The sequence below is a fragment of the Hyperoodon ampullatus genome (assembly GCF_949752795.1).
Source record: "Hyperoodon ampullatus genome assembly, chromosome: 12".
Taxonomy (NCBI): Eukaryota; Metazoa; Chordata; class Mammalia; order Artiodactyla; family Ziphiidae; genus Hyperoodon; species Hyperoodon ampullatus.
Window position 1 is genome coordinate 38,690,202 of NC_136925.1, and position 14,524 is coordinate 38,704,725.

The following is a 14,524-nucleotide window of genomic DNA, read 5'->3' on the forward strand; positions in this document are numbered from 1 at the left end:
AAGGCAAACTTTTAATATTGTGGTCTTGGGCTTTATAAATTACTCCCTACCTTTTTTTTTGGAAATAGCCTTGATCTTAAATTTAATTATAATCTTACTAATTTAAGAACTTCAAAATTCTTCTTCTTGTGTACCTAAATTCCTATAAGTATAATTATGGATAAGTCCAAAGACTAAGACTGAGAATAAATGTCAACTAAATGGAGAGAGGAGGAGGAGGGAGACAGACACTTTCATTTATACTGCATATAATAGTTAACCATTAAGATCATCCATTGGGGTTGGTACTCAACCTAAAAAAAAATCTGTTCCCGGTTTCTTAGATAATTGGTAAAAATTGAGATGGTCTCATATCTGTACAGAACATTAGGAACAGAATTACTAGTTAACTTGCAACTTCAATAAACAATGCCTAAATAGTACTCCTTGATTCCATCATAAGCAGCCTATCCTATCATTAATCACTGAGCACCAACTGACCTTGTTTTCAAAGGCATTTGATTGCATTATCGGCTTAAAGTCGGGGGGGGGGGGGTTCATTCAGAAAGAAAATTCCCTAAGGATAATAACTTTCTTTTAAAACTTCCAATTGAAATAATGCAAGTGAAAAGAGATGACACTCAAATTCACGACATCCCTGGAAACACCACTGTCCCAATCCACTGCTTTTCTTTTAAGTAGAATAGATGGCTTCAAGTACTCATGAAGCTTTAAATAAAGATTAAACAGACACTTCATTGGTAACTACTGCTGGAGTATGATGGTGGTACTGGTGGCGGTGACTGACACATCTGTTGTCAAAATCCATTTTTTTTCTTGCCCCAAAAGGCTTACAAAATCCTTTTTTAAAAGTCACCAGGAATTATTGTATAATCTGCAACTGACTTAACATTTTTCATAGAGTATTCTCTCACCTTGAAATACATTTTAACATTTGCCAAAACATCTGACTTACTAATACCTTCAAAGAATTTGTGAAGTAATTATGTATGTAGCTTATAGATTTGTTTTTAAAAGGTCCTTGAGTAATTATCTGATTGAGCAAAAAAGAACAGTGACAAAAAAAACACTGCACCACGAGGTCTAATTAAATCCACCTCTTCTGTACCACTAAAACCCTACAGATATTAGAATCACAAATACCTTCTTCAAGGGTCTCAGGAATTTTCATTCTAGCAAGATGAGACAGTAAAAGAACTCTGGCCTTCAGGCTATATGGGCAGGTAAGTGGCGGCTCATTCTTCTTTAAATTAATGCTGCCAATTTCTCTGATTAGCTAGAGTAAATAAAATAATTATTTTAAAATGTATACTTAAAAAAGCATTAACTTTATATATTTAAATGTTTATCAAGGAATTTGGGAGACAGGCCTAACCTGAGGTATTAGAATATTATCTGTTGGTCTGCTTGTGGCATCCTTGTTATACTGAGGATCAAATTCAGAGGCTCCAGCCAAGACCATGATAAGACCTAAGAAAACAAAAGAAATATGAAGAAAAATAAATTTGCTCACCCATTAATCTGCCTCCCATGATACTTGATTAATCCTAGAGTGAGGCAGTTTTCCAATCACATACAATGCTAAAATCATCTGAACTCCACTATCAGTAAGCATTAATCTCTCTCAGAACAAAAGAAATGTCTCACTTTTTAAAATGTGTGCAATATTACCTATCACAAGTAAATAGAAATACACATCAAATTAAGGGCCCAGAAGCAACTAGGTGCATTAAAATCACTACAAATAGCATCTGTTTCTAGACCTAAGCATGTGTTCCACAGAAATTTATAGCAGGAAGTATTCTATGTGATGTTACTAACTGCTTTGTAAAAAAAAAAAGGGGAGGGGCTTCCCTGGTGGCGCAGTGGCTGAGAGTCCGCCTGCCGATGCAGAGGACACGGGTTCGTGCCCCGGTCTGGGAGGATCCCACATGCCGCGGAGCGACTGGGACCGTGAGCCATGGCCGCTGAGCCTGCGCGTCTGGAGCCTGTGCTCCGCAGTGGGAGAGGCCACAGCAGTGGGAGAGGCCACAGCAGTGAGAGGCCCTCGTACCGCAAAAAAACAAAACAAAACAAAAAAAGGGGCGGGGACTCCATGGCTAAATAAAGCTGAGAAATAAGAGTTAAAAAGAGTTTCAGGTTTCTTCACTTCATGACTCCTCAGAGCCTCGAGTAAACTAAAATATACTGTAATTTGCAGAAATTTTTATTATGGAACCCTGGAGGGTTTTGTAGGAAGTGTTCCTTGAAATACACATGATGTGAGGTCACATATATTAGCGTTACTCTCGTTGGCCTATACAAGTTCTTTAATGACTGGCACTATAGTCATCAATCTTACCTTACAGCAGAAAATACATGCAACATCCTCACAAAAAGCAGGACGGTACAGAGGTTAAGTGCGTAGCTGAATGACCTAGAACAATATTCTTCACCTCTCTGTGGGCCTCGGTTTCTTCATATGTGCCTGACACACAGTCAGCATAGTAATGTGTGTGAGCTATTACTATTACTACCCTCAAATGTTTGAATGAAAACAACTAAGACAGCTATATAAATGGTGGCAATGCTAAAACCAAGGATATATAACCAAACCCACCAGCTAAACAAAGCTTTTCTGATAGAATTAATTGTGAAAGGCCAAGTACCATCCTCAGAAATGAAATAGAAATCAAGATCACTGATCCAAAAAACACATTAAAACAGGTTACAAGCATGAAACAGTTTCATAAGGGAGAATGTTTATATATTAATATTTCGATCCAGTGTAAGGAAGAGTCATACATGTACATAAGGGAAGGTAACATTCAGTCATTCCTCAGAAATAAAAGATCTGCTCATTCTTCAGAAATATAAGATCAGTTCATTCTTCAGAAACACAAGATCAGCTCACACAGTCATATGATCCTGAGGAATCTCTTTCTCACTACCAAGAAAGGTGGTAAAATTGGCAAATATGAAATACGAAAAAGTCCACTCAGGTTTTGGAACAAAAATGCATCCTCCAGTGAGGCACAATTTAAAACTTACTTTTTTTTTTTTTTTTAAAGGAAGGGAAGGGAAATGTGTATGATTTCCACAGAGCAGTGATTCTGAAAGGCAACACTATATATTCCAGGGATAAAATTTATAATGCTAGCTTTATGGGATCAAAGAAAGTTATTTAGGATGGTACTTTTTTTTTTCATAATGAATTTTGAAATAAGACTCTGGGAATGAAATATTCTGGCAGTTTTCTTTTAACACACCCAAGACCTCTACATACTTTACACGATTAACACAGTATATATGTACTGGTTTAGGGCTTGGGAACCACATTACCTGAATTCCATCCTAGCTCTGTCACTTACTGCGTACCCTTGGGCTCAGTTTCTTCATCTATAAAATGTGCTTAAAAACAGCACTTATTTATGGGGGCATACAAAGATTAAATGAGTTAATATATGCATAGTGGCTAGCAATGCCCAGCAATGACAAATACTCAAGAAATGTTAGCTGGTATTATTACAAAATTAGCCCACAAGAAGTTTTACCATAAAATTTCTGGAGGGAAAAAAATATGTATTGATATATACATATAGCTGAGTAAAATGGGAATAACAGAACTACAGATTAAGACATATGATAAAAGGTGTTAGCATTTTCCTCCAGCTTTAGCTATAATGAACTGAATATCCCTAAAACTATTAAATGGAATTTCTCCAGTTGAATATATATCAACTCTACATAAATGACTCAGAAAATAATCTAATATCACAGTTACTTAAATTTACTTACGTTTCATATCCATATTTCGGGTTTTATAAACAAAGTATGTATAAATCTGTGTTGTGCGTATTAGAATCTGGTCTCCACTATAGCGTATTGAGCGATACCACCAAGAGCCCTAAAGCACAAAATTAAACCAGAAATAAAGCATAAAAACTACGATAAATGTTAACTTTGATGCAGAATGGTCAAATTTTCTAAATGTTCATAAACCAATAAAAAGACCTGCTCTTTAGAACAAATGCCTTTGTTACATATTTCAAATGATTTGGTAAATATTTATGCTGCCTGAGGCCTAAACACCAACCTACCTCATTACATATATATGATTAAAACATTTAAGTTTCAGCTAGAAATTGTTTAAAGACAAAATAGGAATGAAACAACCCACTGCTATAAGCAACAAGCTGGTTCCTCACACATAGCATGTCTTCAATAAATATTTGACAAATAAGCATAGGAGCAATTTTATAGTTGATATACTACTTTCATTCACATTATTCCACACAAGTGGATTCTCACACAACAATCCTATGAAGAAGGCAAGACAGGTTAATTGTTAGCCTCACTATGGGACCCGTTGGAACCGTAAGATCAGTAAGAACACCACCAGTCATAAGAGTAATAAACAATAAAATCATAAACTTTATGGTACCTCCGTATTGAGGTACTATGCAACTGTTTTTAAAAATGAGGTTGTTCTACATGTTGTACCCCTGTATGAAGCAAAAAAGTCACAGAACAATACATATAGTAAGATCACTTTTAAAAAAAAATGTGCACGTGTATATATACATAATGCATAGAAAAATACCTGACAAGGAAGCAAACTTAGCAGTGATTATCTCTGACAGAGAAATGGAGTTGGGGGAGGTGGTAATGGAAGATTTTCATTTTAAATTCTAAATACATCTGTACTATCTCATTTATGTGTAATTTTTGGATCAGGAGGAGATTCATTTTAACATGTAAAGATATGTCACCTTTAGAAGACCTTTAAAGTATAACTGAATATAAGATTCTTAAAATTCAAGGATTAATGGATTATATTCTAATACAAATTACAATCTTATAAGGAGACTCCAAAGCATGCACCGATTCCGTTCCCTAAAAAATGTTAATAAAAAGAGTTGGAACTTACCACAACAACTGGAAGGATAACCATGAATGCCAATCCATAGACAAGTAAAACCTTGAATTGAAAAGGAAAGAAAAAATTATGGCCTTCATCAGGTAAATTATGACAACATCCATGAACACTTACTTTGAGCCTTACATGGGGGAGGCACTATTAAAAGCACTCCTCATGCAGTACTTCATTTAATCCTTATGTTCAAACTCTAAGAGGAAGGTACCATTATTATTTTCCTTTTGCAGATAGGGAACCTGCAGCATATATAGTCATCCCTCGGTATCCGTGGGGAACTGGTTTTAAGGCCCCCAAGGATAGCAAAATTCAGGGATGCTCAAGTCCTTTATATAAAGTGGTGATAAAAGAGTAGGGCCTCTTTATCCATGGATGCAAAACATGCCAAAAGGGAGGGCCAATTTCAGCTGACCCTTGAACAATGTGGGGCTTGGCTCCCCAACCTCCTTGCAGTGGAAAATCCACCTCTAACTTCAGAGTTGGCCCCCATTACCTGTGGTTCTGCATCCGCAGATTCAACCAACCATGGATTGTGCAGTACTGTAGTCCGTATTTATCAAAAAAATCCACGTATTAAGTGGACCCACACAGTTCAAGCCCCTGTTGTCCAAGGGTCAACTGTATTATATATCCACACCTTGGCAAGTAGTTAGTGCCTTGGAAATAAATGGTAGAAGCTGGTTTCTTTGCCTAAATATCAAACAGAACACATAATGTTCTGTTTGCATGTAATTTCTATCTATTGGTCTTAGATTTCTGTCCTACTGCTTGATCTCAAATCTGGTAGCTAACTATCTTTTCTCTTCTCTAGTATTCCCTGAATAACCCTAAGCATAATAAACATGCTTATATACAGCAACTATATACCCTGGAAAATAACATGTAAATAAATAGCCATAAAATAACACTAAATAGCCATTTTCAAAACAAAACATGGATTTTTTTTATTGCTTCAAAGATAGCTCCTAGGGGCTTCCCTGGTGGTGCAGTGGTTGAGAGTCCGCCTGCCGATGCAGGGGACAGGGGCTCGTGCCCCGGTCTGGGAAGATCCCACATGCCGCGGAGCGGCTGGGCCCGTGAGCCATGGCCGCTGAGCCTGCGCGTCCAGAGCCTGTGCTCCACAACAGGAGAGGCCACAACAGTGAGAGGCCTGCGTACAGCAAAAAAAAAAAAAAAAAAAAGATAGCTCCTAGATAATTATTTTCAAGAAAGGAGAAGTAGGGAATTCCTGAACAATAGGTTAGGATAATTCCTGATGTTTTAAGAGTTGCAGCCTCTATTACGGACTGAAGTCTGATATCCTACTGTCTCCTGAAGTACCATATGTAATATATATCATTATGTTAGCACACATTAAAATTAATTTAGCCTGGGTAAATGTGGAATAAAAGATAACTTAAATTTTGAGCGCTACTTAAGATAAATGTAGATACCATAAAAAAACAGTGGTTCCCTAAACCAAGAGTAGGACCCAATCTGAAACCACCTCCACAAGAAATCACCACAACTGTAAGGAATTCCTTAAACAGTGTGGGGGGGAACCCTACACTAGAACATACTGCCCCAAACCAACAACCTAATAATAGGAAACGATTCTTTTCTCCATTATGCAAAAACAGTTTTCACAATACACAGTTAAATTGAAAACAGCATACAGTATTTTCTTTGTAAAGCTCTCTTTATATTACCAAGATATATCGAACACATTATAGTGTCTTATTTAAATGTACTCACCAAAATTGAATTTTTCTGGTCAACTATCCAAGCTGGCAGGGCAATTCCAAAGCTTGTGGCTAAAATAGGAAGAATATTTTTGAAGAGTCTCCATTTCCAGTTTTATTTCTTTATATCCCCAAATTCCATCTCCCCACCCCCTCCAAAAAAGCTTTAAGATTATCTTATTATGTGTTTCCATTACACAAAAGTTGATGGACATGGTTTATATTTGAAATTTTAAATTTTTCCAGAAGAAAAAAAAATTCTAAGTATGTGAATTCCTTTTTCCCAGAACACTTAAATGCTTTTATATGTCCTAAGTTCATGTAAACACTATGAATATATGAGAAAATGTTTAGTCAGTAAAGAAAAACAGATTTTTTTCATCCAATTTTTATCAACTACTAACTGGAAACGAAGAATAATGACAGTGACTACTTTCCTCATCAAATCAATCAAAGTTCTAGCTTTCAAACCAATCTCTAGAAAGAAGAATAAAGTAAAAATTAATTAAAGAGAACTCAATTTACATATTTGTTTAACTCCTTGTGGTTGTAATTTTCCTATTCACAAACTAAGAAAATCAAAACATTCTTTTCAATCTAGTTAACATTTTTATAATATACACATATCATAACCCCAGTATTTTTTAATCATCATTTACCACACCTTGAGGCCCATCTGGATTTCCAAACTCTTCCCAATTTTTCCGGGACTCTTCATCAGTTAAACTAGCATAAAAGGAACAAAGGTGCAAAATTAGAAAGCCATATCTGAAAAATAAGTACTCATATACACAAACTCCATTAACTAACCAACTTACTTCTTAAAGATAATTTCAGAGAATCAAGAAAAGAACTCTCTGAAATCAGAAAAAAAGGAGGAGAGGAAGATAAGAAATTCAGCATTAACAGAAAATGCTAACTATTGAGCCCAGATACAAATTCCTAGTTGGCCCATGGGTTCTCAGGTTTAGCCAGTTCTAGCCAGAAGATTTAACTTTAAAGGCTACTACATTTTCTAAGGAGGCAGGGAGGAAGGATTATAGGTTACTTTTAAAAATCTTATACGCTCAGATATTTCCCAAAATTTCTTCAATGGGCATGTTTTTACTTTAATAATGATATGTATCTATTTTTAAATATAAACTTAATACATGATTAATAATAATCCCTCCAAAACTGGCACCACATTCTCAAAAAAAAATAATAACACCTATAAAATTCCACTGCTTTGGAAAAGGTCATTTGCATTGTGCTAAGATCACAATTTTCTCCTAAGCCAACTTCCAGCAAGACTAAGAAAATACCTGCTAAAGCAACAGCTTCTTAACCCAAGCAATATGAAAGTGACAGTGATTTTTTAAACACCTAAACATAAATACAACCCCTGACCTAGGCAATGGCTCAAGGCACAGGGTGAGAGTAGTTTTATTCCAGGTCCCAGTACAGATGTTAAAAAAAAAAAAAAAATGAAAAGAAATTTTCAATTCCTTCAAAAACTTTACAATGCTGCTAAGGAGACAAGGCAGACACATACACACAAAATGACCAATAACATAATAAGGAAGGCATTCTTGCAGACCAATTGGCAAAAGAGTGTGTTTATGTCCAAATCTAATTTTAGCCATATTTCTATTTCCCAGAACATATGCACTTAAGATACAATGAATTTTCTATTCAACAAAGCTCCAATTGAGAGACAGAATGCAGAAGAACCTTCCTAAAATTGCAAAATTTTTCAATGATTTGAAAATATTTTTAAACTTATCAATTTGGTCATTTATGAAAACAAGAACCTTGATGTCTTTAGTCCTTATTCAACTATAACTCCACTTACACTGTTTGACCTAAGGCTGCAGTAAAATACAGGAGCCAATGAAAGGCATTATTAGAGAGACTGCAAGTTAATAAGCAGTGGTGCTAAGATTCCTTTCTGCTAAGGGAGGAATGTTTTTCAAAAACTTTTGCCTTTGTTTCCCTGTACAATTGTCCACCCCACCCAGAGCTTTAGCTATTGTTTCTTTCAATTTTCTGTCTCCTAATCAGAGTCTTTTCCCCAAAATAATTATCTCTGTCCCCTCCTGACTTTCTAATGATGGCAGCACCATAAACTGTTCTGTTCTCTATACAATGCCCTTAGGTTTTGCAAAATAAAGCACAGCTCTCATCAGAGAAGCACTTGATTTTTCAACCTGCATACACACCTGATTAAAATTCCATTAACTCATTCATTAAACCATTTGTACAACTGTTGTGTAACCATCCTGTATACTCAAAGGAATTATCCATTTTTTAAAAAGTCAGTGTAAGAAAGCAACTGATTTTTGGCTACTTATTAGTGCTTCAGTATCCATTCCTAAGACTTAAGGTACTTAAAAGCTATGTGATTTCAGTATAATTTATATATAACAAGCTTAAACAACACCAATGGTGCTAACATAATTTTTTTAAATTCAATGAGTATAAAGCTTCCTAAACATGATTATACCCCTTGACTTTGGGGGAGGGAGGTTATATCATAGATCCTATTAGCAATCTAATGAAACCTATGCCCCTCCTGCCCTGGAAAAAAATGCACATTTACAAACACACATAAGTTCTGTATACAGTTTCAGGGACCTCAGTTTATAAATCCTAACCCAGAAAATGCTTTCACTAAATTATATGTGAGGGGCCTGAGTTGGCTATGTAGAGCTAAGTTACATATTCATTGTAAGAACACATGAAAACATACTTTTTAAAAATCAAAATATCTTTAAGGATGTAAATCATGCTGCCCACTTGTTATAAAGTAGTTTAAACATAGATTTTACACCCAAAAGCAAAATCCCAACTATATCCAGAAGAATGAATCAGATATCAATAGTTGGTCTAACTCCTCAAAAATAACCATACCTCCTTTCCTTTAAGTTACAATCTGGTCTGAAGAAATAGGAATGACCCAGCTTGTTTATTATAATGAGTGAATAAGGGAAGAGAAACCAGCCTGAATAACCAAGGCAAATTCTGAAAAACTTTGTAGACCATGAGTTTTTTATAACTGCATTCTACAAGTTGCTTGAATTACATAACTTAGGCTGGTAGAGTTATACATAAGATTGCAGCTTCAATCACTCAGAACCTATATTCAGTAAAATGCACCCTTTTAACTAATCTAGTTATACTTGTACAAGTTACAATAACTCAAAGTTCCGGGTCCCATAATCATTTTACTTCTTCATTTGTCTGATAGACCATCAACTATTTAAGACATTTTACATACAAAACATTCTACATCTTGAACATGTAACTGAGTTAAAACCAAAGGCCATATATTATTCTTCTGTACTTCTTAGAATAGTGACCATACATCATAGAGTCAGATTTCTAGTAACCTGAGAACAAAATCATGAACTTGAAAGTGTTACAATACCTGAAAACTCAGGGGGGGGAAAATAACTGTACCAAAAGCACTAAAATTAAAACTACTAATTATTTTGGGGAAAAGAATCTGATTAGGAGACAGAAAGTTGAAAGAAACAATAGCTAAAGCTCTAGGTGGGGTGGACAATTATACAGGGAAACCAAGGCTATCTGACTTCCTCTGGAAATCTTCAGTTCTTCTTAAATTACCTGAAGACAGCAACTAAGGCACTGCAATACTTGTGCAACAAGGGTAAATGCTTAAAGGAGACACACTGAAAAAAGGCGAAAAGGAGACACCAACTGAAAGACAGCAATCTGGAGGACGTCTGCTGCGAGGAAAAGAAAATGTAGTGTACACTTCAGAAGCTCCTCAAAGTATTGCTTTATTACAGAATCATATTCACATAGATAACAAGCAATCCACAAAGGGGGGGCGGGCTAGGCAGAGAGGAGACACGGTCAATATACTTTTATTAAGCACAAAAATGCTCAAGATATTTCCCAAACTTTTGTCATTCACATTCCACTTTCACAGCCTGCTATTATATCTGCATATCCTATTATTTACTTATATTTTTAAGTTAGCTTACAAAATTATATACATCACCGAGTCCTCAAAAAACAGATAACATATTGTCTGTATTTTACTCTTTAATTCAACATAAGAGCTGTGTGAGATATATCTATGATTCCTGAAGAGTCCAGCTAACTTTTTAACTCTTGTAATATTAATACTCAAGGAATTACTCCAAATTTTATATACTCTATCTTGTTTCCCCAAAATTAAACTCATCTTTAGTTTACAGTTTAAATGAGACAAGCTACAAGCCAAAATAAAAGAAATAGATCTAGCCTAACAAAAAGCCTAGAAATGAAAACAAGGTGCAAGTATATCTCTTCTAATCAGGATGCTTTGAAAATAGCTCAATTAACACATCACTTATTACTTAATTTAACCAACTTACATGGCAAAAGCACTACTGTAAGTTACTTAAAATTAAGGTTTGGCTAATTAACACTTCAAGGTTGCCAGGTAGTTCCATAAATGATAGATAGACTCAACATATGAGGCGCTTAATAAAAGTGTATGACAACTATTTTATTACTACTTTATTCAAATAGAAAACTATCTTTACCACTCCTAAAAATGTGTAACAGGTCCTATAATACTTACGCTGCATAAGCTTTTGCTATCCTCATGAACATAACTTCATCACCTCCTTTATCTGGATGATACTTAAGTGACAGCAAACGATACTGTTTCTTAATTTCTGCTACTGTTGCCCCCTAAAAGAAAAGGCTTTGTTTTAGTAAAAATAAGCACAATGCTGTAAAAACATAATCCATCCCACTTTGAACTTAAAATATTGAACTACTCAATATTTTCAGAAACAGAAAATGAAGTTTTCATCCTATATATACCTTGTCCTATAAATTTCACCCACATTATTTTTTAAATAAAAATATTCATTTTGTCCAATATATTTTATTTTAGTGAGCACCTAGTATGTGCCACGCAGTACCCTAGGCACCGACGATTTGAGACTGATACTATATAATGCCATTTAAATAAAATAAAATGATAGTGACATTGAAATATCAAAGAATGATCACAGTAAATTAAGTCTGGCTGAAAAAAGCTCAAATCAAAGGTTAACTTCCTTTCTAAGAAAAAAATCTGAAGAATTTCTGGTTTCACCTGCTTGCCAATATTTTAATATTAAGTATTTACTTAATAAGTTTACCTTAGTTGTTTCCTAATTAGATTCAATTTCTGTGAATAAATTTTTCACATTGATTTTTTATGGCATTAAATTGCCCCCAAACCTTTTAATCTTAAAAAATCTCTCTTGATGACCATGATCATCACAATAAGAAAACTCAGATGATATGCAAAATTTTCTTCTACAAAGCAGAAAACTAGAAGATTAACACACTCCTTACTGTGTATCATATGAATCTCTGGATCAAGCCATCTACTGAGGAGAGACTAGAAGTAAAAAAAAAAAGTAGTATGGGGGAAAAAATGGAAAGGGCACTAGATTCACCTTGGCTACTAAGAAGTTATGGGACCCCAGACAAAACACAAATTTTCCAGGCCTCATTTTCTCCATGAGAAAAAAGGCTAGATGATCTCTAGCATTCATTTCAGTTCTAACTTTCCACTGATTAACTTAAAAGACCAATTTTCTACTGGGACCCATCACTCAAGTTCAATCAACAAAGTCAGCTAACAGGTACACTCAAGATTAACCTGAATTTCTATGACAAAGACACCAACACACTGCCTTAGTGTCAACTAACACAGGGTCCCATCCAACTAACATAAATAAACCTCCTGCTTCTAACTTTGCATTAAACCAACCTTAGAAATGTCTTTTAAAAATATACTAACTTCTCATCTCATCTTCAGATACTTTTACATTTTAGCAATTACAAACCAACCCTTAATAGGATGGCAATAAACATCTGTGGCTTAAAAAATATATATGCATTAGAATAATAATGGATTAGGTACCTTTTTTAACTGACCAGAGTCTGATTTCTTTAGGCACAGCTCAATTTCTTTTAGGCTGTGGGCCCAGAGTATTTTCAAGGGACTATATAAAATACTACTTACGGGATCCAAATTTAATACTTCATAAGGATTGTATTCTTGATATTCTCGGTCTGTTTTGGAAACTTTGTATGTAAGGAATAATAACAATGCCCATCCTGCAAGCAGAACTATTTTCCTGTTTAGAAAAAAGATAAGTGAAGTATAAATAAATACAACTATATGGTTTTCCTTTAAGATTCTAAAAGACACTATGGCAAGGCATAAAACGATCTTAAGTAGTCTCATGTCACTGTGCTATTGACTCAAATTCTATAACCACTGGGTTGTAAGACACAATAAGGACAGCATCTTTTTTCACCTTTGAATTCTCTAGAATCTAGCAGTGCCTGGCATATAATATTCTCTCAGTTACTATTTGCAGAATTTTAAGTAAGAATTTAATGTATTCATTAATTTATTGGACCCATTCCATTACATCAAAATATATTAATACTTAGTATTTAGTTAACCATTTAATGTAAAAAAGAATTGCTCTTGACCTTGTAATTACACTCTTAGTAAGATAAACTATGAAAAATAATGGGTCAATTGTGCAAAGATGAATAAGTAGACTTGTTTATAACAGTAAAAATTTGGAAACAACCTTAATGTCCATTTATAAGAAACTAATTAAATAAACCATTTATAGGAGACTAATTAAATAAACCAAGATATAGCCACACAATAGAACATTTTTAGCTAACAGATATAGAAAAACGTGCATAACAGGTTAAAAAAAGATATAAAAGAACATATAGTTTGAAAAAAAACTAATTTCTTTTCTCTTCAATATGTTCTATTTAGTAAAAATATTTAAAAGATTGATATTACCAGTGTTGGAGAGGCTAAGGTAAAAAGGAACTCTCATACATTCTACACTCTGAAGGAATATCTGGCAATAAGGTTATCAAAAGCCCTAAAGAAGTGTATACCTTTTTAACTATCATCTATTCCACTTCAAGAAATTTAGAAGGAAATAAACTAAAATTAAGTTTATAAAGTATAAAAGGGTGGTTACAGGTATAATTAATAGCTGAAAACACACACACATAAATGTCCATCAATAGAGTACTGAACAAATAAATAACAGTACATCCATAGAGAGATACTATCTAGACACTAAAAATATTTGCTGTGGAAGATTATCTACCTTGTACTGTTAAATTAGAAAAACAGCTTTCAAAGCTGTATGTATAATATAATCCTATTCTTTGTAAATAAAAGTTTATTATAAGTAAAAATATAGAAGATAAATCATCTTAATGGTGGTTATCTTTAATGATGAAATTGAATAATTTTTTTACACCTTTTGTATCACAGTTTGTTACATTAGGTAGGAACTGTTAAACAAAGACATAAATGAATCATAGGAGACCTAATCAAACAAAACTGAAGTGACCTATTTTCAAATACAGAAAGAAAACATTCCGTGTGTTTAAGCTCTCTTGATAGGAACCTAACTTAAACGTGTTTATTTGGAGTTTCCAGGATCCAGTTCCAACTTACCTCCTTACTTTTATCACCCTAGTATTTCAAACAAAATAAATCCCCATATCCCACAGTTCCCTAAGCTTTTCCCACCATTATGCTTTTGCTCTCTTGGGTCTTTCAACCTAGAATTCCCATTCCCCATTGCTGTGTATCCAAACTATATTCATCCTTCAAGACTCAACTCAAATTATCTATCCTCCAAGAAGCAATCCTTAACCCTTGTTAAGATGATCAATGGGGAGACCATGGTTACAGTCACAAAGAAGCACAAACCATGACCTTCCTCCTCTGGCTCGTTGCAAACTCCTTGAGCACGTGGACAGGATCTTACTCAGTTCTGACTAACGTCAGAGTAACAAACAGAGATGGCACTCAGATGCAAATTTCTTTCTATCT

The 14,524-nt window shown here is 34.5% G+C and overlaps 1 protein-coding gene across 2 annotated transcripts in view; it reads right to left on the reverse strand.

The window, feature by feature from the left end:
• SEC63 (SEC63 homolog, protein translocation regulator) overlaps nucleotides 1-14,524 on the reverse strand; it is a gene marked incomplete at its 5' end in the record, with an annotated part of 64,446 nt that overhangs the window by 26,349 nt on the left and 23,573 nt on the right. For both annotated transcript variants that reach the window (XM_079716149.1, XM_079716148.1), the window contains 8 exons: nucleotides 1,144-1,276; nucleotides 1,376-1,470; nucleotides 3,778-3,886; nucleotides 4,910-4,960; nucleotides 6,650-6,708; nucleotides 7,301-7,362; nucleotides 11,213-11,325; nucleotides 12,659-12,773. In XM_079716149.1, the coding sequence (XP_079572275.1) occupies nucleotides 1,144-1,276; nucleotides 1,376-1,470; nucleotides 3,778-3,886; nucleotides 4,910-4,960; nucleotides 6,650-6,708; nucleotides 7,301-7,362; nucleotides 11,213-11,325; nucleotides 12,659-12,773 (737 nt within the window). The remainder of the gene's footprint in view (nucleotides 1-1,143; nucleotides 1,277-1,375; nucleotides 1,471-3,777; nucleotides 3,887-4,909; nucleotides 4,961-6,649; nucleotides 6,709-7,300; nucleotides 7,363-11,212; nucleotides 11,326-12,658; nucleotides 12,774-14,524) is intronic.